Here is a 25,149-nt window from a genome sequence, read left to right as displayed (position 1 = left end):
TGCCCCCATGTACCGCTTTTGGGCATGTCCCTTTAAAAGCATGTAAGCTACATCGATACCGATGCCACCAATAGAACAAGAAGATTTGCCCCTTCATTTTGCATACCACTTTGACCAATTTTTTTTTCTCATTTCTTCACAAAATGCAAAAAACCCGCAAAAAATGCGATGGGTGTAGTACCCCCTTAATATCGATATCAATTTGCGCTCAGGGTGTCCCTATTACCTATAGATATAATGGCTTCTCAATGAAACGGCTAGAAAACTGCATTTGTTCTGTTACATTGAACGATATTAAAAACAAACATTATTAGTGTTTCCCTTTGGCATTTGAAACTGTGTTATGGCCCATGTGTGTTTCTTTGTTGCTCGTGGCTGAGAATAAAATAAAACAAAATACAATATGGTAAGTCTTCATTTAATTGGATACGTTTCATCTAAACGTATTTTAGATACCATCTTAAAAGATCCCATATAATAAGAGAAGTAGCATAGAAACGCTTTTGTATTTTATCTAGCAACTTGCCCGTCATACCAGCATAAAACATCTGTAAAAGACGCATGAATGTGAAAGTCGTTATTAGAAAGGATGTCCACGTTTTCTGTTGCCACTAGCATTACTTTTCTGTATTATCAGAGCATTTTGTGGAGCTTGATCGCAGATTAGAAAAAAAGTTGGAATAAAAAGTGCAACGGCTAAATTTAAAAAAAGAACATGGAACTATAAAAATTTGTATCACGCATGGTAAATTTTTTATTGCCAAGATATATTACATATGTATTTTACCTGTTACCAGTTTAGTGTTCAGTCGTCATAGGGTATTTAAAGGCACTTAATTTAATGCCCATGTGACCAGATGGGCGCTGACATTACAACATCTACAGGATGTTTGGAAAAGTGACCTTTGTCATTTTTTTGCAACTTTGTAGTATTATTTTAAGAGTTTCCGTCGATAACTTTTTTTCCGTTGGTAAAAACTTACTAAAAAAAGCAGAATCCCCCGATGTTTAATTCAGTTGCCTTATACATTTTCAGCAGTTTTGATGATATTTACCATTAGCATATCTACTGATCACTTGGTGGTCTTGGTATGGCGGCGCCCGTGGGTCACGTGGGTATTAAATTTAGTGCCTTTATTTAAATGCCTTATGATGATCAAGCAGAATCAATACCAGTATAAATTAATTTTGTTTCATATATTCCGTCCATGTAATGATACGTTAACACTTTTGAAATGTCTACCTCCATTAAGAATGCTCGCGTATCGTCACCGACACTAGTTTGAAAAAAGTCTATTAAGAATTAAATCAGGTGACTTGTTCTCAATTGTGTAAATGCATCTTTCACCATAACATTACACTAGAGATAGCGACTTTCCAAACACCAACCCACTCACTGTTGATATACTAGCATATTAAGTCAATTTTGGCAACGATGTCTAAATTTGTATCCGTTTCTCACGGGCGTTTCTCAAAATTGTTGCATTATTGTTTATTCACAAGCCTGTTTGCTTTGACACTCTTCTCAAGACTATTGCAGGAAGTACCGCCGTCTTGAAGTACCCCTGGCGCAGTTGTTGTTGTTGCTGTTTTGTACACAAAAATACTTGGTTTTACGTCATAAAGAAGTTTTTCCATGAATTATGAACCGCTTTAAAACACCTAAAAACGCCTTTGTGAAAGTATTGTTGACCCCTGGTCACTCGCATCTTTGACACATATGGGTAACCCTATTGGATTAAGATATGGATTGTCTTCAAAATTACATACAATTTCAAATATCGTCCCCTCTATGCATCTATGTGAGAAAACGAACACATTTTCAGCGTAAATGTGAATAATTAGCATAATTACCAAGCCAGTACGTTGGTATTCTAGTCGGGCATTCCGAAACAACACTGTGTGCCATATTCCCGTTCATGTCCCGACGTTTTGCTAGTACACCCAACTATTATTCTGGTTTTTATTTAATTCGCCCCTGAAGTATTTCTTATAATTTTGCCGGTGTATATCATTTGTATTTCACAATTTTCTTTTATTTTTATGCTTTTTTTTATGAAAAAATAATTTTTCTTTATTTTAATTTTAATTTTCATCAATGTAATCATTCATTCAATAATAATTGATAATTACTTAATTCTTTTGTGGGGGTAGGCTCTCTAATATTTTTCAGATTTCTCGTATCATGCTTGATAAGATAAGGTCGTGTTTGTTATTTATTTCGCCCCTTATGTACTTCTTTATATTTGTTTTTTAAAAGTGTATATCATTATAGCGCCCTCTATATATTTTGATCTATTTGATCTGGTCGAACTGGTATCGGTTCACCATTTTTGTCCATCCTATCCAGAGTTCCTGGGCGTATAAAATTTGGTAACCACAATTCGCCTGTTTTTACCTGACACCAATCCTGTATTGACTTCAGGGGCGAACTCATTCTTTTCCATCTAGGGTTTACGGGACTGTGTAGTATAAAACAAAATGGATGAATTCAGCATTGAGTGAGTAGGGCTAATCCGGGGGGGGGGCTTATCGGTTAATAAGCTGTAATATTTCTAGAAGAGAAATATTTGGAATGTCTTAAATGCCCGGATATTTTACTGTCATATCAATTTTACAATATTTCTTTCAAACAAATATTTAACATATTTATGCTGCACGTTATACTATGCATCGTGTACGTTTCATGGTCGTCGGAAATTTTGCGAAATGAGGGGATATTTTCAGATAAATGCAAAGGATAATTTTTCATACCACTTATTCGCGAAATTTTAAAAAAATGTTGCTCTTTACTTACGAATCACATAATTATCGTAGTTTCATATTATTCTTCATTTGCGAATCTGATGCACAAATCATCTCAGTTCCATTGTTCCGTTGGGCGCACATTACATTACATTACATCACATCACATCAATTTCTCGATGCATTCAACCGCGGGTGCCTTGCATTATATATATTCCACTTCCTGAAGTTCCTTCAGAAAGGCCGTTTCAAATATTGAGTTTTAGTAATGGTTTCGGTTTTGGTCACGTGGTTTGCTATTTTCCTGCATAAGCTCTTGACTGATATCATTATCGATATCTTTGTTTGTACCTTTGTTAGAAACCTTAAATTTGTAGCAATGAGTTTTGGTTTAAATTTCAGTTTGTGAACAATACAACCGGATATGTGCCCGATATTTGCTTAGCACAATCATTACAATATTAATTTATTATTCTATCACTGAGCGAAAGGTAGTGGCGCTTTTCCCAACGCAATAAAAAAAAAGTGCTCTACCTCATAGGGTAAAAGCCAATCATTGTCGCTCAGCTATGTAAATTTAGTATAAATTTAGCTTTAAATGTTATAATTGAAGACAAGTTCTGCCTCTCTTTTTAATCAGCTGATTTTTGGTTTCTGAACAAAAGAGAAACCAAAATTTATAGTTTGAATCGAGGGATTGTTGAAGGGCAAAAAGTAAGGGGTGTCTGCAAAATAGGGTGTTTTAAAAGTTCGTTGAAGAGCCTGAATACCCGTAAATACATGTCGTTTTAAGGGATTGATTTACATTGAATGATTGAAAGACAAAGTTCAGACTGATTGAAACTTAAAATAATCTATCTTCGTTCAATTCTAATTAAATTTCCGTCTAAACTCCAATCCCTCATGTAAACCATTTTGATTGGCAAGGGCCAGTCAGAAATGAACCTTAACTTCTGCTGCCGAATATTGAATTTGTACTTCACTTTAGACAAACTTCAGAATGGTGACGAATCTATTTCAAGAACCACTTTAATCCTTTTTGTTTTTATAGAAACCTCTTTGGATGCAATTGTAGTGTAGCTTCCAAACTCTCTTTGATAGTGTCTGTAAAAATAAATTATTAGAAGGTTTGATCCATTTTTCGACCACTGCACAATACATAAATTCTTTTTGTATGGCGTGGGTAAAAAGACCATTTAAAGGTATTTATTGATGTTCGGTCCGGAAATGCTGAAAGCGTTTTATCACAGCGGCCTGAGGTTTACACAAAAATAAACAGCTAGTATAAATGAGGTAAACTATATACTTTGTTGCAAATAAGAAAGTGTGAATATTAACTGAATTTTGAGCACGAATATATGTAACTTAACATAAATTGACTAACCGTCAGATTCAATACTTGTTAAATCTATACCATTTGTCCTATTCAAGTTAGTAAATAACGTAACAAAGTGAGCAAACGACGGGAGAAATAAGATAAAAGTATTTGATTCTGATGAGATTTCTGATGAGATTCGGAAATCCAATCTGTTGCGTATTAGACTGTCCCACAGTCTCGGTTCCATCTCTGGGTAAATACTTAGAGCTAAAATCACCTTCTCCTTCACTCCACAGATTAATACCCACACACCACTAAGCCCTAACTGCCAGCAACAAAGTTATAGTGCTCCTGAAGCACTGTGTGTCGACGAAAACTCAATTAATCTACAGACCAACTCTCGGCTTTATTTAATGTTATATAATCTACATTACCAGTCGTTCTCCATGGACCCGAGGGAGGGTCTAGTTGCGTAGTGATTGCCAATCAATCCATCGTTGGATGGAATGACTCAATTCAATTCAATTCAATTCAATTCAAGAAACATTTATTTCACAACTTCAAAAATACATAGTATAAATGACAAATGCCATAATTTTCAAACCAATTACATACAAAGCAAAGAAATGAATCCGATCACAGGCCCACTGATGACAGTCAAATGCGATCACGTAAGAACAAGCAACCTATTAAAAGGCAAGAGACAGGTCAAGAGTGGGCCTGAGACAAGATTATGAGGGGCATCAATAAAACCTAAAATAAAGTTGTGGGGCAACACGCGGGGAGCAAGCTCGTGGGTGCGGGTTGCCGGCAAACAGTACAAACGAAAATACAAACAGGACAAGACAAGAAAAAACAAAAAAAATAAGATGTGAACAGGAGTCAAAGAATAATTACTGGTAACTCACACAGATCAGTATCTGAATTTCAATTCCGCCTAGTTTCTACATCAAACACTAGATGTTGGACAGAAAAGATATAATTGTAACAGAAAGGGACTATAGGACAAGAAGATCAGGGAAGACCACATAAAGCTTTTTTTTAAATAATGTGTGCGGTTACTCTAATTGGTCTGCTGATAATAAGATGAAAACGGAAAATTAGAATCCTAAGAAAAGGACCGCTAGCAAGAAAACCACCAAAACTAGGGTTAATGTTATTCTCCCATAATATGGAAGGTATATTCAGGGAATCCTACGCACCCACAATTTCGCTTCTTCCGTGAAACCCTATATTAGTTTAAGATCTTTAAATTATTGAAGGACAAGGATGCCATGGATGACAAAACCGGCGTTATTTATCAAATCCTTTACCATAATTGTTAAAAACTGGGTGAAACGGGCCGCCAGTTGAATCAGAAACAAAATGTCACCAGAGCGACGGGCAAGGATTCACAGTCAATTGAAATAATAAATTGCAGAACACGCCAGTAAAGAAACCCATCCCATAAACTAAGACAATCTTGCGATGGACGACATGAGAAACACTAGATGGACTAGCACGGCGACGAAGGGCATTCCAACTTAGTCACATCTATAACCAAGTAATCCAGGGACGTCATCATTCGATGACGTCATTCCATCCAACAAATGATCGATTCAGAGGATGTTTAAAGACATTCCCACAACCCAATGGGGTTTCTGACCTTGTATGTCTGGCTTTTGTACACATGTGGTACAGTTGATCATGCCTTGCATTGGAATTGTGTGCAAATATCTGGTGTTTTCATCCTATTATTTAACATTCAAAACATCGAGACTTAGGAATAAAATTAATGCAGTGGGACAATATGAATGTTTCCTGTAAGAAAATCAAATATCAGTCCTAAGTCTCAACTATTAGCTCGTTGCCTGCAGTTTTTTTAAATTACCATTTTGTGTGTGTGGCAATGGGGACTTTGCCTTTAAAATTAGGTTATATTGATCAAATTTCCCAATCATAGTGCATTGTAGGAATGCCTTTAAGCCTCCTCTGGGATCGATTGGTATTCACCATTGAGAAAGGCAACAGATTGGTTTGCCGAAACTGTCTGGAAAACAAGTGAGGTATTTTTTTGAATTATACTATGAAAACTTTAAATCCAAAAGGTATTATTTGTGAGCTCATCCTTATATATACATATTTTAAGGATAATAATATTAAACACCATGCATATTACTAGTGACATCTGTGACATACGCCACTATGTCGTAAATATGTGACATACGCCACTCTTTCGGTGTATCGCAGCTGTGTTGGCTAATACGTACCAATGATTTTGTTATTCATTCACAATATCTTTGTAATTGATGAAGTAAACATGTCGGGGTTCGCAAAATTATCGAGTTTTCTGTCCGTTGTGCTTATATTGAGCTCAATTGGCATTGTTTCTGCTGAAGGTAAGAATCAAGAGTTTTTAGTTTTCAGTTTTCAGTAGATATGCACGAAAAATGCTTATTCCCAAAATTTCAATTGATTCAGATTTTGCGTTTGGGAGTTCTGCATGATTATGTGTATTAGGCCTACACTGCTCCATCCATAGACAATGTGTTGTAATTTCGTTCTGGTATACCAGAACGAAATTCAAATTTCACGATATCTTTGCTAAACGAATTAATCCTCAAGAAATTTTTTGTACATAAACATTATGTAGCCAGAGGTATCTAGTGGTATAAAAATCTCAACTTGTTTTGTGAAAAGTGGGGGGATGACGTTGTGGACCATGAAATGCCCTTTTAATTGTGGCCAAAATAATACTAAAAAGTTTCGTGTGAACAATACGCCAGTTGTCCCCGTAAACTTGACCAATAAAAAAGTTTTTGTATCCTGATGTCTTACCCCTGGTATGCACAGAATGGGAAAAGAGGGCTTTCAGGAGATTGAGGAAAAAGACGGTAGTAGAAAGATTAAAGAAAGTGAACGGGACGCAGATTCACATGACAAAGCCGATATTAATTCTGAATTATTATTTCTGAATCTATTAAAAATATCGTGGAAACATGGCACGTTGCCAATCATGCCAATGGGGATCGACGCTTAGTCAGGTACCGTGTGAGCAAACTCAAAAATAGCGCAAATAGCGCGAGCGTACACAAAAGAAACTTCGCGAGATGTCGCCAGGTCTAAACGCTGTACCGGCGTCAGCTGAATTCGAGTATGCTTAGAGGGCATAAGCATGGAAAATCCCAATCTGTTTATTTATTAATCTGTGCTATCACTTCCACTTCAAGTAATATGAAACTTATCATTTTCGCGCGTTACGCGCTCATATATCCCAGCAAATTCGGACTGGAATAATACTCACTGACCATTATCTTCTTTGCACAACTCCCCCCACCCCGACAAAAATAATCGGCAAGCCACTGGAAATGAACTACCAAACTTCAATTGAGCTTTAATATTGTATATTTTTAAGCTTTTCCAACTATCATTTTCACAATAATAGTGTTAAAAGTGTCAACCAAATGCCTAAATTTACCAATGACTGAGGAGCCACACCCCCCTCAGACACTCCCCTGCGTTGCGCAAGAGTGACAAGATAACCGCTTCCCAGACATTTTTACCAAACTTTGTGTTCCTCCTACCAACTTTGGATTGACGCCCTTGGGTGTGGTCACTTCAATTCAGGGGCTATTTTAACGTTCGTGCAGTGAGAATAAAAATCTGTGCAGTGAGAATAAAAATCTGTGCAGTGAGAATTAAAAATCCGTGCTTAAAATATTTCAATGATAGTTTCAGCCAAGGAAATGACCAGGAAACAAAGTAAGACCGATCGAGTCGCAAAATCCTATATGCAATAAGGGTATAGTTTGTTGTGGTGATCAGTCATTGAGGAGCAATGAAATAATGCCTCACAACGCCTCTGGCAGCACCCGTTCTGGCAATTTTTTAAGCCTCTGGAAGAGAAAATCCGCCGCAACAGGCATGGGGAGGGGCAGTGGACCCAGACGGTTAAACGGACTAGCCAGCTCCATCTACAGAAAACTGTCAGAATTGCCATGTCCGCCTTCTTTTTTAGACCGTGAAACACCTTAATTTTGGTGCAAATATAACGTAAAGTTGCAAATTACCATAACATATCACCTTTGCTTTGGGTTAAAATAGTGTAAAATCGAAAGTTTTTGTGTGCTTCGTGCGCAATTGTCCCAGTAAAACAGGCCAAAAATTATGACCACCAGGAACATTCTCATCGCTGCTCACCCCTGATATGCCACTTCGTCAACAAATTCGGTGCAGTTGATCTGGATCTCGTGTGAATTCGTGTAAAAGCGCGGCTCTCTATAACATGCTAAAGGAAACCTTTTATGACCATATGATTTATTTATTATATTAGTAGAGAGGAGTCCAGATCAGTAAACAAAAGCACTGCTTAAAGTCCCATTCAGTGATCACAGTGAAAGTGTACAAAAATTAGAATTCTTTATAAATTGCTTAAAATTGAAGGATAAGTCATTGAAATAGTATTTTTGAAATGAAAAATGTGGCAAAATTTGTTTAAAGTTTAGCACTATATGGACTTAGTTCATAAACAGTGTGTTTAATTTTTTTTTTTTTTTTTGCAGAGTGACATTAGTGAACCTGGTGTGTACTTTCATGGAACTGTAGGTAATTAAAAATAATGACAAGTCAATTAAAGAATTAACATTTACCCTTCTAAATAACTCAAACCAAATTATTTTCTGATTAACATTTTAATCATATGGTTTGTAATGAAGATAAACATTTTTTCACCCAAAAGACCTCAAAAAAGCTACCGGTATATTATTAGATTTATAAAGTTTACTTTGAGGAAAATGTCAAAAATATCATTTTTAATAATTTGACATAAAATTATATTATATCGCGAATTTCATAAAATCTAAATTATTTGATATCAGAAGGATATTCCTCGTATTCAGAATGCAATTTGGTATGTCTGATGTCGCGACGCGTCGCTTTCCAACCCCTGACGAAAAACATGAGTCAATAAAATGTGTGATTTTAACGCGTGATTTTCAAAAATTTACAAAACTCGAGAGAAACAACCCCTCTCCAGTAACACCTTCCCCACAACCTCGGCTCCGCTGGCTGATCTTTTAGATTTTACTTTTGCTATAACATGGGCAGTGACTTTTAGATTTTATGTTTGCTAACACGTGCAGCTGGCCGTACTTATTAATTGCTTTGGGTTAAGTTTTAATTGTTTCTAACTTTTATGAATAAAACAGAAAATATTGTCAAATCGCATAATACCATGATCATGCTTTATAATACTGTACAAATCGTAAAATTCCACTGTCGTGTGTTTAATATAAGTAGATTTTAACATTCAAACTAAAGTCCCGTTGATATTGTACTAGTGGGGCTTCAAAATCGATCGAACCACAATAAAAATAATCACAACATAAAGTCAATTGGTTGCAATACCATGCGTGAATACAGCAGTGGACGCGGTTCACCAGTATTTCTAAAAGGCTGCTAGAATAAGAAAAATGTTAATGCTATTTTCTTGCACATGCTGAGGAAGCCTGATTACCTTTTTAAAATAGCCGAGTGGGAGGGTTTTCAATGAAATATTTTTTGTGTAAAAACTGAAGCATCATAATGTATTAAAAAAATATTTGAATATTAACTGTACATCATATATGACGATTCGTGATACCCAATGGTGCGAAAGTTTATGTGGTTTACAAAGCAGAGAATTTTATTTCAATTTTATATACGCCAAAATATTTTCTGAAAATTGTATGTAATTTTTACGTAGGTCCCAACTAAAGATTACTGTTTCGTCTTTATGGGAATCTAATCTTTTAATATCTGAAAGAAACTTTGGGGACCTACGTGGACTTCTACTATAAATTGCAAAAATCCAGACCGTGTATACACGAAAAATGGTAGGCTCCATTATCCTGACCCACATGCATATAGGAGTAGCACGTGGCCCGGCGAGTCAAAATCGATATAATGTATTGTGCATGTATATTACGTATGAGAGGTCCATTTATTGTCGGATTTCTGTATGTAGAACACGCAGTTATCAACAATTGAGCGCTATTAAGGTTATTAATAATTTTAAACTGTTGTGATTTGGTAGTTCACAGCATCTTACGAATGGTAATGAGCTATGGCAAAACCTGCATTGCTCAATTCATAGCGAGCGTGTAGAAGAATTAAAATATCACAAATATACTTTTATAGGTGCTGCGGTTCTTGAGTTACGTTGTAAAGAGGGCTGAAACAACAACACTTTTGTAAAACGTACATAACCCATTAACAACAATAAATTAAGCAAGTTTGCAAAGTATACGATGTGTAGAATGAACTTTTGCAAAACATCAAGGTGTTAATTTCCAATAATATATTGATCTAGATAATGAAAATCGATTTTTAGGCTGCTTCGACCAACAATACATCGTCTACCCTTAAGGTGGCTGTGTACTCTGAGACATGCATTTGGTAAAAGTGCCATAACTTTGTAATTATTCACGTAAGACATATAAAAGTATACATTTTTATAAAGGCAAGACATCAATGAATCTCAATAATAAATACAGATTTGGTGTAAAAACAACAATTATGAAGAAAATCACAAAAAATGTGAATTTTTGGCCATTTTTATTCGGTACATCATAACAAAAAAACACTCTTTCTAAAAATGTTTGTTTTGTTTTTTTCTTAATCTTGAGGCACCATTCCAAAAACCGTTTTTTTAGTTTTTTGATATTGGCCTTATTTTTTTAGATATTGACCATATAAGGCATCAAAATGAACTTTTTAAAATTCACAAACGCCTATTTGCACAAAATGATGCCTAAAATCGGAAATAGACCAAAATTTAAAAAAAAAATGAGAAACAGGTTTCTTAAATCGATCATGCTTTTTATGATGAGTATAATTGCTTACCTATAGATGCTGTATTTATTGAGTTATCATGTACCTAAATCGTCATTTTACCGAGAAAATGAACATTGAGATAAAGGCCGTTTAAGTTTAAAGTGGCCATATTTTGCACTTTGATACAGTTACATTGAGCCTTGCCTCGGTGGCCTGACGGTGTTTTTAAAATTTAAGATATTTTTCCTAATAATCAAACTAATATAATGAATGAAACAATTAATATTGCCTGTTGTTTTAATATACTTAAAGTATATGACGCATAATGTACTCGTGCAAATGCATTCGTTAAGATAATCGCACTTGCCATGAAGTTATTGCATTTAGCTCTCGAGCCTATCGGCTTTCGAACTAATTGGCTCTCGGCTCTCGAACAGATTGAATTAATCTATACAAGATGCGAATGTTGTTTGTTTTTGACGTAAGTAGTGTTGGAGAAGAATAGAAAACAGGATGCAAGATAAACTATTGGGCAAAATTGCTAATGAATTAGCTTCCGAAATTCTTAAGGATGTAGAAGGGATCACATTTGGTACCAAATGTTTGGAATTTATTTCATCTTATTTCAAATTTATGTAACAACGTAAAGACCATAAAAATACAATAATCCAAATGACGTAAGAAATCCAATTAAGTTATCAGAATTCAGAATTTTGCAACAAGAAAGTGGCCGATTTTGAGAGAATTGCAAAATCAATCAAAATGTACATTTAAAAATTATTTTTTACCATATATTTATATTTTTTTAAAGAAATCTGATGTTACTAATTGTAATTCATTCTTTTGCCGGTACATCCCTTTCATATTTAAAGGGATTTTTATTTATCCTAAAATAGCCTATGCACTCCATCAGTAATTGGGGACAATTTAGGTTGCTGGAAAAAATGAGGTCAGAAGTCATAGGAAACAAGTGATGTCATTGTTGATGGGTTATTAAGGACTCGTCGGTCCGTATGCACAAAAGAGTTAGAACGGGACTAAAGTTAGACCCGGTCTAAGTGGAATATAGTATCAGGAGAAAGGCCATTTTCCTTTACATTTTCTTAAGTTATTTTGTATTATTATTGAACTTTGCATTTAATTCTTTAAAATGTGCTAGCTACTCTAGAAAGAAATAAGAGTAAAGGACCATTCCCGATGAAACTAAATTCCACTTAGACCAGGTCTAACTTTAGACCCAGTCTAAAGAACGAAATTACCAGAACGAAATTACAACAGTGGCCTCTGGAGCAGTGTAACACACATAATCATGCATAACTCGCAAAAACAAAATCGGAATCAACTGAAATTTTGGGAATAACCTTTTTTTGTGGATATCTACTGATAAATGTCATAAATGTCATCACGAAATCCTCCTTTAAATATATTCAAAATGCGTTCAAAAAGTCTTATTTGATGACACTTGTATGAATTGATCTATCTATCAGAAAAAAAACAAAAAAAACACCAGATTTACATTTCCGGTTTGGATGATGAAATTTGGAAACAACGCAATGTATGTTTTACAATTTCTACAGTTCACAAAATATTCAAGAATTATTGAGCAACAATTTTTTATGGATCCCCTCTAACCTCTGCCATAGCCTATTCCCTAATTTTATGCTTTTATTTTGTCACAATTTTTCAGTGCAGTGCACAAAATGTTCAGGAAATTTTGTCAGACCCCTGGCATCTCCGATCTATATTGATGATGCGTAATGTTGGTGGTTTAAAAATTTGTGGTCAACAGAGACTGATCATGGTATTTGGCTGGGGCAAATTATGTTAGTTTACAAAGCTGCTTGTTTAGATGATTCCATGCAAAGCGCTGTGTCTCGTTTCAAGTGTACAGTGCAGTCAGTGTGTTTATGCCGGGCCCGGATGCCGGGGTTTATGCAGAACTGTGATTAGGCTAGCACATGCGATTCGGACAGGGGCTATTTTAACGTGCCTCCTGGCACGTTCGTGCAGTGCAATAGAAATCCGTGCATTGAGAATTTAAAATCCGTGCTTAAAATATTTCTATACTAGTTTCAGCCCGAAAAATGTCTAAGAAATTAAAGAAGTTCCTCCACAAAGTAAGACTAATCTAGTCGGGAAATCATTCAATTGGCAGGGGAAATCAAGCAAATATTGCCTCACAACGGCCCTGGTAACGCCTTTTCCTCCCAATTTTTCGGTCACTCGTGGGGGAGAAAATCCGCTTCAGGCGTGGGGGCAGCTCCATCTACCGGACAGAAATTGTCCAGAATTGCCCTGTGCATTTTCTTTTTTAGACCGTTAAACACCTTAATTTGAGGCAAAAATAGTGTAATGTTGCAAATGACCACAACATATCACCTTTGTTGGTGCTAAAATAGTGTAAAATGGAAAGGTTTTGCGCGCATCATACGCAATTGTCCCAGTAAAACAGGCCAAAAATTATGACCATCAGGAACATTTTCATGAGCGGCGATGCATCGCCGCTGATATGCAACCGGGGACACCAATAAAAACAAAACAAGTGCGCAGGGGGCAGCTTGATAATCCCTCTGGCTCAATATCGGGACATTTTTATAATCAAAATTTACAATACTCATGATACTTATGGCAAACTAGTGTGAAAAAGGCTAAAAGCGCGGCTTTCCTCAACATGCCCAAGGAAACTTTTAAAGACCATATAATTTATTTATTTGCGATATAGAGAGGAGTCCAGATCAGTGAAAAAAAGCACTGTTTAACTATGATTATTAAATCATTTAAAAAAAATTTCATTTGCTAAATGCATGTGAAATCAGCCGGTTTAAACTCTTCTAGGTGCTTATAAGTTAAAGGTATAGAGGTAAATACTAAATTGAACACTTTCAACGCTAAACTAAACACATAGACACTTAATGATGAGCACATCAAATCATTTGGGTATTAAACGTATACACAGGTTGAGTAAAAAAGTGCAATAGTTTAACGAATCAATATTCACGTAAGAACAAATGTGAATTTTCCCATTATTGAAACCTTTTATAAATGCTACACTCAATATTCACCTTTTGTGAAAAAAAGAAAGTGAACCCTTTAACTTTTACGGCGATACCCATTTCAACTCTTTGTCCACGAGGCACCAATTTGATTTTAATTTGAATGAGAGCACACAATGCGAAATAAAGACACCAGATCTGAAACTGGCTTTAACTAAAATCAAGGTTGATTTTTGCTTATTTCAATTTCTTTTTTTTTCGGTTCAAACTAACTTTCTAATATTACTTAAGTCCTTCATACCTCACCCAACTCCAACTCCAATTTTTCAATTCCCTGCAATGTGTCCAACTATACTGGATATTTTGTGATTCACGCCACTTCAATTTGCACGCATTCCTTTCGACATTTGAAAAACCCGTATGTTTCTTTATAGAGAATGAGCATTTTTAATGTAAGGGTACATATGAAAATAACAACAAATAAAAGTAATAGTTCCTCTACTCAATAAAACTTTGGGTGCTCCATTCTACTTCAGTGCCAATGAAGTTAAGAAAATGGCAGTTGTTCCAAATCTACAAAGAGTGTGCTGACATTTAAAATGTATATGTCCCGTGGAAAAGCATTAAAATCGAGCATCGCTGTAAATGTGTCATAACAACAGAACGGTTAAAGTGCTAATAACGTTTTTTCACACAAGGCCACTAATGAATATAATTTATCATGTGTTTTAAATCCTAAAAGTTCAATCTGGTTATAAAATAAAGATGGATTCTTTTCACTATTGCACTTTTTTTGACTCACCCTGTATATTCCTTGTAGAAAATAAGCACCCTGTTTATGGACTGAACATCTTAGTGCTTTAAGTTGAGCACTATAGACATTTAGATCATGAGTGTGTCTAATCTTTTATAATGAATTTTGTATGCAACTTTTTTATGCAATTTGCCGACAACTTAAATGCACCTTTGCATCACGTTGCAGAAATCTTATCTCATTTTGAGAACTTTACGCTACTGTGCGACAGGTTAAGAGATGATAGGGACATGTGAGCATTTCATTCAACATTTTATAAAGAGGTTCTGTGTACCTTTATGGAGTTATCAAAAATGACAATTCAATTAAATAGAATGATATTTTAAATGAAACCTACCCTTCTAAGTAAATCATAAGGATTTTTTTTATTATATATTATTACATTTTACAGATATTAATTTCGTGCGATTGTAGGCACCTGTGTGCATTTTATGCATTTTGCAGAGTTTGTATTCGTTTTTGCATATCAATACCATGAATACCATCATAAACTTTATGACATTAATGATCCTAGTGTGTACTTTCATGGAGCTGTAGGTAATTTAAAATAATGACAAGTCAATTAAATGAATTAGTGAAATACATTAGTGAACCAGACATGCATCAATTTTGAACTTTAAGTGCATACCATTAGATTGATAAACTTCGAGGACTGTTAAATGTCAAAAATATAATTTTTTTTAATAATTTGTCATAAAATTTGTATCATATCGCAAATTTCAAAAATTCAAAATTATCTGATATCAGTTAAGGCTATTCCTCGTACTCAGAATGCAATTTGGTATGTCTGAGTAACGTGCTCTCAGCTCTCAGCCCTTAACGTCACAAATGTGTCAGTAAAATGCGTCATTTTAACGCATGATTTGTAAAGTCACTAAATAAATTCATCAGGTTTGTTGATAAACATTATAGAAGATTTCATTGAAACAAAACCAAAAATAAACTCACTGTTTGACGGTTTCGCCTATCATGGTCGATAGGCATCATCAGAATGATGGTTGCAGATCCATACATATAGGAAAAATTGTCCGCGATGTTAAATGATGAAAAAACTTATGAACAGCTTTCCTCTAACCCCACGCAACGGTATAAGAGAGAGCTGGTGTCCACTCTTAGTAGACTCAAGAAAGAGGACAAAATCACGAGATCACACTATGAGCTCCTCTATCCCACAGCAGAAAACATCCCTAGAATTTACGGTACCCCGAAAATTCACAAGCCAGGCAATAAGGTCCGTCCGATCGTGGATTATACTGGCACTATTGGCTACCAGACTTCTCGCGCTCTAGCGGACATTTTAGGTCCTCTCGTAGGTGGTACTGAACATCATGTTCGTAATTCAAAGCACTTAGCGGAAAGCATGGCAGAAGTGTTCATAGAAGAGGGGGAGATTTTTAACTCACATGACGTTGTCTCGTTGTTCACTAACACTCCCATAGATAAATCGCTGGAAGTTATCAAATCTCGGCTTGAGGAGGACAAGACCTTGAAAAATAGAACTCTGCTCACAGTTGCTGATGTTATTGAATTATTACGCTTTGTACTCACCACGACTTACTTCTTATTCCGCGGTAAGATATACAAACAGCGGTTCGGTGCAGCTATGGGAAGCCCCGTCTCCCCGGTGGTGGCTAATCTGTACTTAGAATTTTTAGAACAACAAGCGCTGGCCTCGGCACCATTGGACTGTAGACCTGCCCTTCCCTTTGAAAGAGATATGTCGATGACATATTAGAAATTGTCAATAAAGAACAGGTAGACAATCTCACGGACCATCTCAATCAAAGCGACCCCACGAGAAATATAAAGTTTACATATGAGAAAGAACAAGAAGGTACCATCCCATTTTTGGACACTTTAATCGTACGGAAAGCTGATGGCTCAGTGAAGTTGTTGGTTTACAGGAAGGTCACCCACACTGACCAATACCTTAACTTCGAGTCTCACCACTCTATTCACCATAAACTTGGTGTAGTCCGTACTCTACTCGATAGAATGAATAGTATTGTTACTGAGGAGGAGGATAGGAAGCAGGAAGAAGAAAAGATCAAACAAGCGCTCGGGCGCTGCGGTTACCCGGGTTGGACTTTCAAACAAGTCAAAGAAAAAATGGTGAAAAAACAGAGCAAGGCTAACACCAAGAAAGACAGTAAAAATCAGACCAAGGGACTTGTTGTGATCCCGTACGTAGAGGGACTCGCAGAGAAAGCCAACAGAATCTTCCGGAAACACGGTATAGCTACGGCTATGAAACCAAACACCACCCTCCGCAAAATGCTTGTCCATTCTAAAGATAAAATCGATCCTCTCAGCACCACCGATTGTGTATACGAGATTCCATGCGCGAACTGTAAACATTCCTATGTCGGTGAAACGGGCCGCAAATTTGAAACACGACTTAATGAACACCAAAAAGAAACTGCCAGGGTGTCCAAGACCAAAACAAACTACACTCGTCAAACCCGCAAGCAATCTGCGAGTGAACAGTCAAAGTCGGCAATTGCGGATCATGCGGTCCAGCAAAACCATGTTATCAATTGGGACAATGCCAAAATTCTTTGTAAGGAAGATGATGCCAATACAAGAAGAATTAAAGAATCCATTTGGATCAGGAGACGAGGTCCGAACGTCATGAACAGAGACGAGGGGCCCACTTCCTTAGTCACGTGTATGATCCTCTCCTGGCTGATAAAACACCCTCTTCAGTCGGGATACGTCCAACCGGAAGTATGGATCTGCAACCATCATTCTGATGATGCCTATCGACCATGATAGGCGAAACCGTCAAACAGTGAGTTTATTTTTGGTTTTGTTTCAATGAAATCTTCTATAATGATTTGTAAAGGTTTACAGAATGAGAGGGGATACAACCCCTCTGCCAGCAACCCTTCCCCTCCCGCCTTCCCCTCAAGCTTGTCTCCGCTAGCTGATCTTTTAGATTTTACGTTGCTAACGTGCAATGACTTTTTTCTTCTATAGCCCCTGGATTCGGATCTGCCATTGCTAAATACACACATGACGTTAGTCCATAGTGCAGTTTTGTCCACGGCAAATTCACCGTGACCTTTTCAGCCATAAACCCGCTTAGTGAAGATTAAACCAAAATATGCAGTACTAAACCATTATAGTAATCGATTGTTCAATGCAAATTTCTTACCACGTGATAATATTAATCCAATGAGCGATCGAATTGTCCGCTACGGTCGACAAATCCAATCGATAATGATGCCATTGACATGTCCGGGCGGAGCTCCACTGACTGAGTTTTGGGGTATTTTTCACTGGTTTGCTATAATTTACTTATCAAGGCGGTCCCCCGTTATTATAAGGACTAATTCTAATACGTTGACATGTTGAGAATAAACCATACTTGATTGACAGAATGTACTAAAATTTTACCTATTACGGTTTCGTGGCACCCATCTTCCAAATGCGACCAAGTCAGGGCGGCCCGGTGAAGCAAAATGTGCATTGGACTAAAACCATAGCTTTTATACTTTTTGATATATGACACTAACTCGTTCATCTCCTACATCTACAACAAAGCATTACCAGTACGGGTCAATTGACTATTGTGAGTGCCCCTGTGTTGTGTGCATACATGTAGTTAACAATAACTGCATGATGCTCAACTTGAGATACGACACACTATATAGATTTGACTCCTCATAATATAGGTAAAGATATCCTAAGATTAGAATCTGTTTTCTATTTTATTTTGTAATGCATGTGTAGCAGAGGAAGCTTCATCATGTGTGTTGTGTGAGTTTGTGATGAAGGAATTGGGTGAAATCATTGGAAGCAATGCATCAGAGGTATGTTTATCTTTGCTTCATAGATGCTGTGACAACCACACTTTGATGAACCCCTGGCATTAGTGTCTATGTCTGTACATATGAGTCAGTGTGTACAGTGCATTCACCATCAAAGACAAACCATCAGTTTATCACTGAATTTTGCGCGTTCACTTACCGAAGACCGAAAAAGGTCAACATTTTGTTTCAAGTGTATGGCCTGACAACACCATCAATTTGATCTAGAAATGGCTCAAAGCGAGCAAAACTTACCAAAAATCATTAGATTAGTCCACAATGGTAAAGAAAACCAGAGGACCGAAATAGATTTTCCTCACAGCCTGTTTGAGCATTCATAAGCTGGCGTAAGCAAGCATTAAAGAATAAATAATGGAAAGAATGTTCAAAGACAAAGAATATTTCTAACTACAAGTAGGGCCTATCATGAACGTTCATCTGTGTTGGTAATCAAATAAATGAAGAATTGAACTATTTTGACAACACATAAAAGTTGCTCACCTGAAAATTTTCAGCTGTTAAGCATGTTAAGACTACAACCTTTTCCAGCAGAATGATCCAGTTTGTTGATATCTAACCTTCCCCCAAATCCTTTGCAACATGACGTATCATGATACTCCCATTTAATACTCTGCACGGATTCCCTTGGTTTTCATATTATTGAGAATAGACTGATATAAAATTGGATCGATTGAGCCCATATTTATTGGTCGAGCTATTAGTTTTAAAATATTGGACGAGACTTGGTCGAGTCAAATATTTTAAACCTCATTGCGAGACCAATAAATATTGGGCGTAAAGCATACAATTTTATCATTAATATGTTTTGGATCAAATATTTTCACACACTTGGACTCACCCCAACATAATAATGACTAAACATGGGTCAATAGTCAAGAAATAAATATATATTGCAAGATCTAGATGTGCTCTGTTTAGTGAGGTACTTTTTGTCACTATCGACCCATGTTGCACTAGATAGCAAATCAGTACAGAAAATTGAAGTGTAAGATATCTTCTCTAGTTCAAGGGGATATCACTAAATGTGAGATTATCACTTTAGTTTAATTAGTAGTTTAATTAGTTATAGTTTCTAGTGAAGTGGGGTCATATACCATATTCAAATATCAGGAGTGGAAAGTACAATCCTGTAACAATCATTTCTGTTGTCAGTTTCGACTGGACTTTCTATTCCTAATCTACGTTGGGGGATAGGGAAATATTGAAACATAACCCATTCTTGATCAAAATCCAGCCTAGACTTCTCCGTAGTCCACTTGCCAATTGTGCACTACTCTGGCTATTACATTTAAGCTTAAAAACTCTGATTTAATTAATGAGTGCACAATTGATAGATTTTCACAACTGATCTTTTCAGTCACCGTACGCCCTCTGTTTGTTAGCTTCCCAAGTGGACTACTGACTTTGCCTTGAGAGTTAGGCCATTTTCTGGCCTAACTAAAATTGGTGATGATGTAATGCATCTTTAAAAATGAATCTGGCTTGTGATTGGTCGCCCAGATCTCGTTATTGTTTAAATCCTCCCGACGCGTACTGGTACCATTATAACTATACATGGTACACAACTATCTAGGGAATGCGGCGCTTTTGTGCTGGTGGATGAACGTATGCATCTAGAGCGTATTGTACCACCATGCTTAGTCTTGTGGTTAGATTTTATTGATAAACAAGTATGATTGACATAGTGTGAGTCCCGGGGTAAAGTTCTGCTTAAAAGTGAAAGTCCATAGTCGGTTTTTCGGATAATAAACTGGCAGATTCTAAAATTAGAATTGTTCAGTATTGAAGTGTCATTATAATTATGCCATTATGATATGTTGCATTCAATAATATAAGCCTACGTAGGGCCTATACTTTACTTTTACTGTCACAAATATAATTATATAGCCTAAACTTTTTCATAACCATTTTATACTAGTATTTTGATGTAGGCCTACTAAATATCAGTATAATTTCGAGTTCAACTGAATGCGTTCATCATGATTAATAACATTTTTATTTATCAAAAATCGACTATGGCATAGTCTAAATCCAGCCTAGATGTTTAATATATTTTGATTTGAAAAGGTACCGTACAGTTGAAATCCAAAAGAAAAGTTTTGATGAAAGATTAGAGAGATTGCGATTTTCCAAACATAGGTATTCGGACGTACGTTGACCTATTCAAAACCACTCTCCTGTATCGAAGCGAGGTCACGTATTTAGCCAGTTTTGAAGATTTTCCACGTGCAAAATCAACGTAGATACATCGTTGAAAATGCACAAAATTTGTCCATTTCACAATATGTTAAAGAGAGTCAATGATAATGAACATACGAAGGAAAGTCTAATTATTACTATTATGATCCTTTTTTGTTTATCATTATAATAAGGTACAGCGATGTGTTGAAAATCGACTAAATTTATACGCGATGTCCATGCAGAGATTGCCCTTTGAAATGTGTGTGATATTTTGCTTACAAAAAAATTACATTGCGATTTCCCATTTTGGATTCCAACGCAGTATAAAACTCAGATGCTACGTTGAAATATGCTGATTTTACCTCATGTCGAAGTTCATGCAACGCGCCCAATTTTCAGGACGAAGAAGTCTCATTTTGAAAGTAAAGTCGTGATATATGGATGTTGTGATCTTTAATCTACCAAAATATATGTTTTTGGGCAACTATAATATAAGTTTAAACAGCATATTAAAAGGGCATTTCGTGATCCACAGCATCATCCCCCCACTTTTCTCAAAAAAAGTTGGGATTTTTATATCACTGGAAACCTCTGGCTACATAATGTTTATATAAAAAATGTCTTGCAGAATAATTCGTTTTGCAAAGATATCATGAAATTTTAATTTCGCTCTGGTATACCAGAACGAAATTACAACACATTGTCTATGGAGCAGTGTAATACACATAATCATGCATAACTCGCAAACGCAAAATCGGAAAGCAACTGAAATTTTGGGAATAAGCTTTTTTCGTGGATATCTACTGAAGAATGTCATAAAAAGAGGATTAGGATTACGAAATACTCCTTTAAGTCAAAATTTTAGTCAAAATCAAAAGCGGGCTGTTTGAATTAGGCAGAGCCTCAGTAGCCTGCGCTTACTGTTAATTTTTCAATCACTATGCCCTCTATCGACCTAGATTAGATTAGATCACATATTATAGTCTTTATTTCAGCCGACTTGCTTGTTCTCCTTTCTGACGAATGAGCACAATCCAGTTTTGAACCGAGATTAGCGATATTTAACACCGTATTAACGTACGTAAAAACGTACGGTCCACGTGCTGCGTTTGGCAATCTCTCTAATATGTTTTTCAGAACTGACATTTTCATGATCAAAAAACAATATACTTTCCCAGGTGCATCTGTTTAAGTGCCCCCCCCTCCTTATGCACTTTTAGCATGAAAAGGGTTAAAAATGCTAGATGAATTACAGCAAACATCATCTAGTACATAGAGTTTCAATAGCTGTGACATTTGTTATTTCGCTATTATTGCTATTTGTACAACATTGTTGTCAATATACTGACCAAAAAAGTTACGGCACCCCCCTCCGGCGCTTTCAGTGGCATAGGCCCACCAGCCGTAATTTCAGAATTACAACTGGGACTAAAACAGGCCAAGCGTAAGAAGCACATCACAGATTTAGGTCAATGTTGTTAACATGGACTTTCAGTACACTGTCCGAGACCTTACCGACGAACTGTGTTAGGGGCGCACCATTAGATTTCCAGGGGGGGGGGGGGGATGGGAGTTTTTTGAAAAAAAAAAAAAAAAAATTGCCCACTAGTGAGAAAAAAAAAACTTTGCCCACTAGTGAGACGAAAAAAAATTTCTCCCACCCAACTTTGTATAAAAATGTACATTAAAATTGAAAAAAAATAACTTTGCCGCCGAAGGCGGCGAAAAAAACAAATTTGGTGCTCTTGGAGGGAAAAAAAAAAATTCCGCCGCCTTCGGCGGCGTAAAAAAAAAATCTGCCTGACCCAAACTCCCATGCCCCCCCCCTGAGAATCTAATGGTGCGTCCCTTATACTGGGGTCCTGCAAGCCTTTCTACGTCACTGATTCAGATGTGACAGAGGTCAGATCTGTTGTTGCAAAGATTTGTTTACCATATTTGTCTTTTTCTAACAGAAAGAAATCGTGGCAGGAGTAGAGAATGTGTGTTCCCACCTTCCCACCACCATCCTAGATGAGTGCACCATCCTGGTAGATGACTACGCAGATGCAATAATTGACTTGCTTGCCCGAGGGGTGTCCACACAGATGGTCTGCACAGAGATAGGACTATGCGGTATGAAGTAGACAATTTTGCGCTACTTTAAACGGTGTAAATGGCTTTACTTGCCAATGCAAACTTAAAGGAAATACATATTATATTAGTTAACTGAAAATGGACTAATGGACTGTTAAAATTGCTTTTTAACTTACGAAAGTTACATGGACAAAGAAAAGTATTATAAAGTTAATGATCCCAAAAGCCCTTCATATATGTTACTTGTGCATCTTATACACTCAGACTCAGAAATCAAATGTTCTAAGAGTATTGTTGTCAATGTTTTTAAGAGAGAGAAAAAGTTTTTGATAGTTTTGTTCATTTGAAATGTAAAAAACCAGTGCACATTTATATCTGTATAGTAGTGTCGCACTGAAGTTGATGCCAATGATATATACAGTGCAACCCAAACTTAAATGACGAATCCTTACTTGACAAATGTGGGTATTTTATAATGGAGTCTGTGAATTGGCTTTCTTAATGTGTAAGTGATCAGTTGAGCTGGGATCAGTCTGAAATTTTAAATATTACAACACATTAGACATTCCAGAATGTATCCGAATATTTGAACCATCCACTTCAAAAAAAATTTGAATGATTGTAAATCAAAATATGACAAATTTGAAATAAAATTTAAAAATAAACGACCTCATTTTGTGTCTTTAATTTATTGGAAGTGTTGGAAGTAGTAGTTGAATGTGACAAGGTAGACTACTCAATGTTTGAGCATCCACACCTGAGATGATACTGCGTTTTGTCCAAAAGGTAACTATTATATTTTCCATAATTGGTGGAAGTGGGCGCGGATCTTGGAATAGGGCCTGTCCTTCCCAGTTGTTAAACATGTACTAACATGAGGCCAGGCAGAATATGGGAACTGGTTGGCCCTTGTTGGCACTTAATTTGATATTTTGAGATAAAATCATTTCTAGGGACTTTGGGGGTGCTGTTAAAAAGTGCTTCCTTCCAAGATGGCATCCGTAACACGGTGGTGTGTATGCACAATTATGACTATATTTGTGGCAAAATGAAATGCACAGGGTGTGCCTGAAAGAACTGTATCATCGGAAACTGTTGTTTGGGGGTATTTTAACGCATAAACCAAACGTAACTAAATAACTGATGTTGGGAAACATATCAGATAACACATACTTTTTGAATTTTGACAATTGACCGCTCCGTTTTTGAAATAAACGAAATTTACGAAACTCCCTCATTTTCAAGAGTTTAATTTTATTTACAAGCTGAAAGTATGTCATGAGAAATATGAGACAAGGGGAAACACCTTGGAAGGAATCATGCAAGAGTTTGTGTGTTACGCCATGTTTTAGGGGAAAACCTTAAATACTGTAAACAAACTGAATCAGAGTTATTAATTATCATAGGGGATTTTCCAAATTGCTCAATGCTCAGTGCATAGTTGCACTATTATAGGAATCCCTGATAACATATTGTGAAATGGACATAATTTTGGAAATTCCCCAGGAAGTAAATGTGACAGAACGGTCTATTAATAGATTGTGTGTATAAAAGGTGAAGATTTGGAGTTTGTTTTTGCAAAATGTCATGGGAGATTGTAAAACTCCACATGTATGTGTTGGTCTTCGTGCTTCAAAAAAGAAGTACATTTTAACCAGTTTACATAGCCAATAATTAAGCTATTTTAATGCAGCAACGAAGGAGATTTATGAGTACGCGAACGTGCTCCTCCTCATCAAAGGATTAAAGTTCTTCTGTCGACTTGCTGGAGTCTGGTATTTTAAAACAACACATCTGTCAAATACAGTGGAGCAATGCAGAAAAAGCCTGCTGGCTAAGTACTAATTAGTTAAAAGAGTGATTATCATTATTTGATTACTTTTGTATGTGCATTTGTTGTCATTATATTGTACCAATCATATTTTGCTTTCAATTAAAGACTTAGATTTTGTTAGCTTAATCGGACAGTGTATTTGTGTTGTGCATTCGTGTGAATTTGGGTAAGCGGTGATTTTGGCCTTGAGTCAGTATGACTCGTAACATCATCTTAATTTTTAATCTTAATAGTTCGTCTCAAAGCCCTTCCCAAGATTAAGCAAAAAACCTAATACGGAATGCGGCTTTAATTATATGTTTTTTTTTTATTTATTTATTTATTTATTTATTTATTTATTTATTTATTTATTTATTTATTTATTTATTTATTTATTTATTTATTTATTTATTTATTTATTTATTTATTTATTTATTTATTTATTTTACTTTTATATTGTGTATCGGTGGTTTTTTTGGAAACTCGAAGACATGTAAACAGTCTCTCTAAACAAACAAAAACGGTATATGTACATATGTACGTCGTATGTTAAGCAACTGCAATGATTGTTTTTCGTCTGTTCC

The 25,149-nt window shown here is 36.1% G+C and overlaps 1 protein-coding gene across 2 annotated transcripts; it reads left to right on the top strand.

Moving 5' to 3' along the window:
* Positions 1-6,346: 6,346 nt before the first annotated feature.
* Positions 6,347-23,384, top strand: LOC140149905 (saposin-C-like). Of its 2 annotated transcripts, none has more exons than XM_072171922.1 (3): positions 6,347-6,441; positions 18,401-18,477; positions 22,632-23,384. In XM_072171922.1, exons 1-3 carry the CDS (start codon positions 6,363-6,365, stop codon positions 22,800-22,802), a joined length of 327 nt encoding a protein of 108 aa, XP_072028023.1. In that variant the 5' UTR covers positions 6,347-6,362; the 3' UTR covers positions 22,803-23,384. The 2 variants fall into 2 exon arrangements, with proteins under 2 accessions (XP_072028023.1, XP_072028022.1); XM_072171921.1 differs by having other exon boundaries at positions 18,398-18,477.
* Positions 23,385-25,149: the final 1,765 nt, after the last annotated feature.

This window comes from Amphiura filiformis, chromosome 4 (genome assembly GCF_039555335.1).
Source record: "Amphiura filiformis chromosome 4, Afil_fr2py, whole genome shotgun sequence".
NCBI classification, from domain to species: Eukaryota; Metazoa; Echinodermata; class Ophiuroidea; order Amphilepidida; family Amphiuridae; genus Amphiura; species Amphiura filiformis.
The sequence above is the reverse complement of the archived record's forward strand: the minus strand, read 5'-3'. Positions and strand labels throughout refer to the sequence as shown.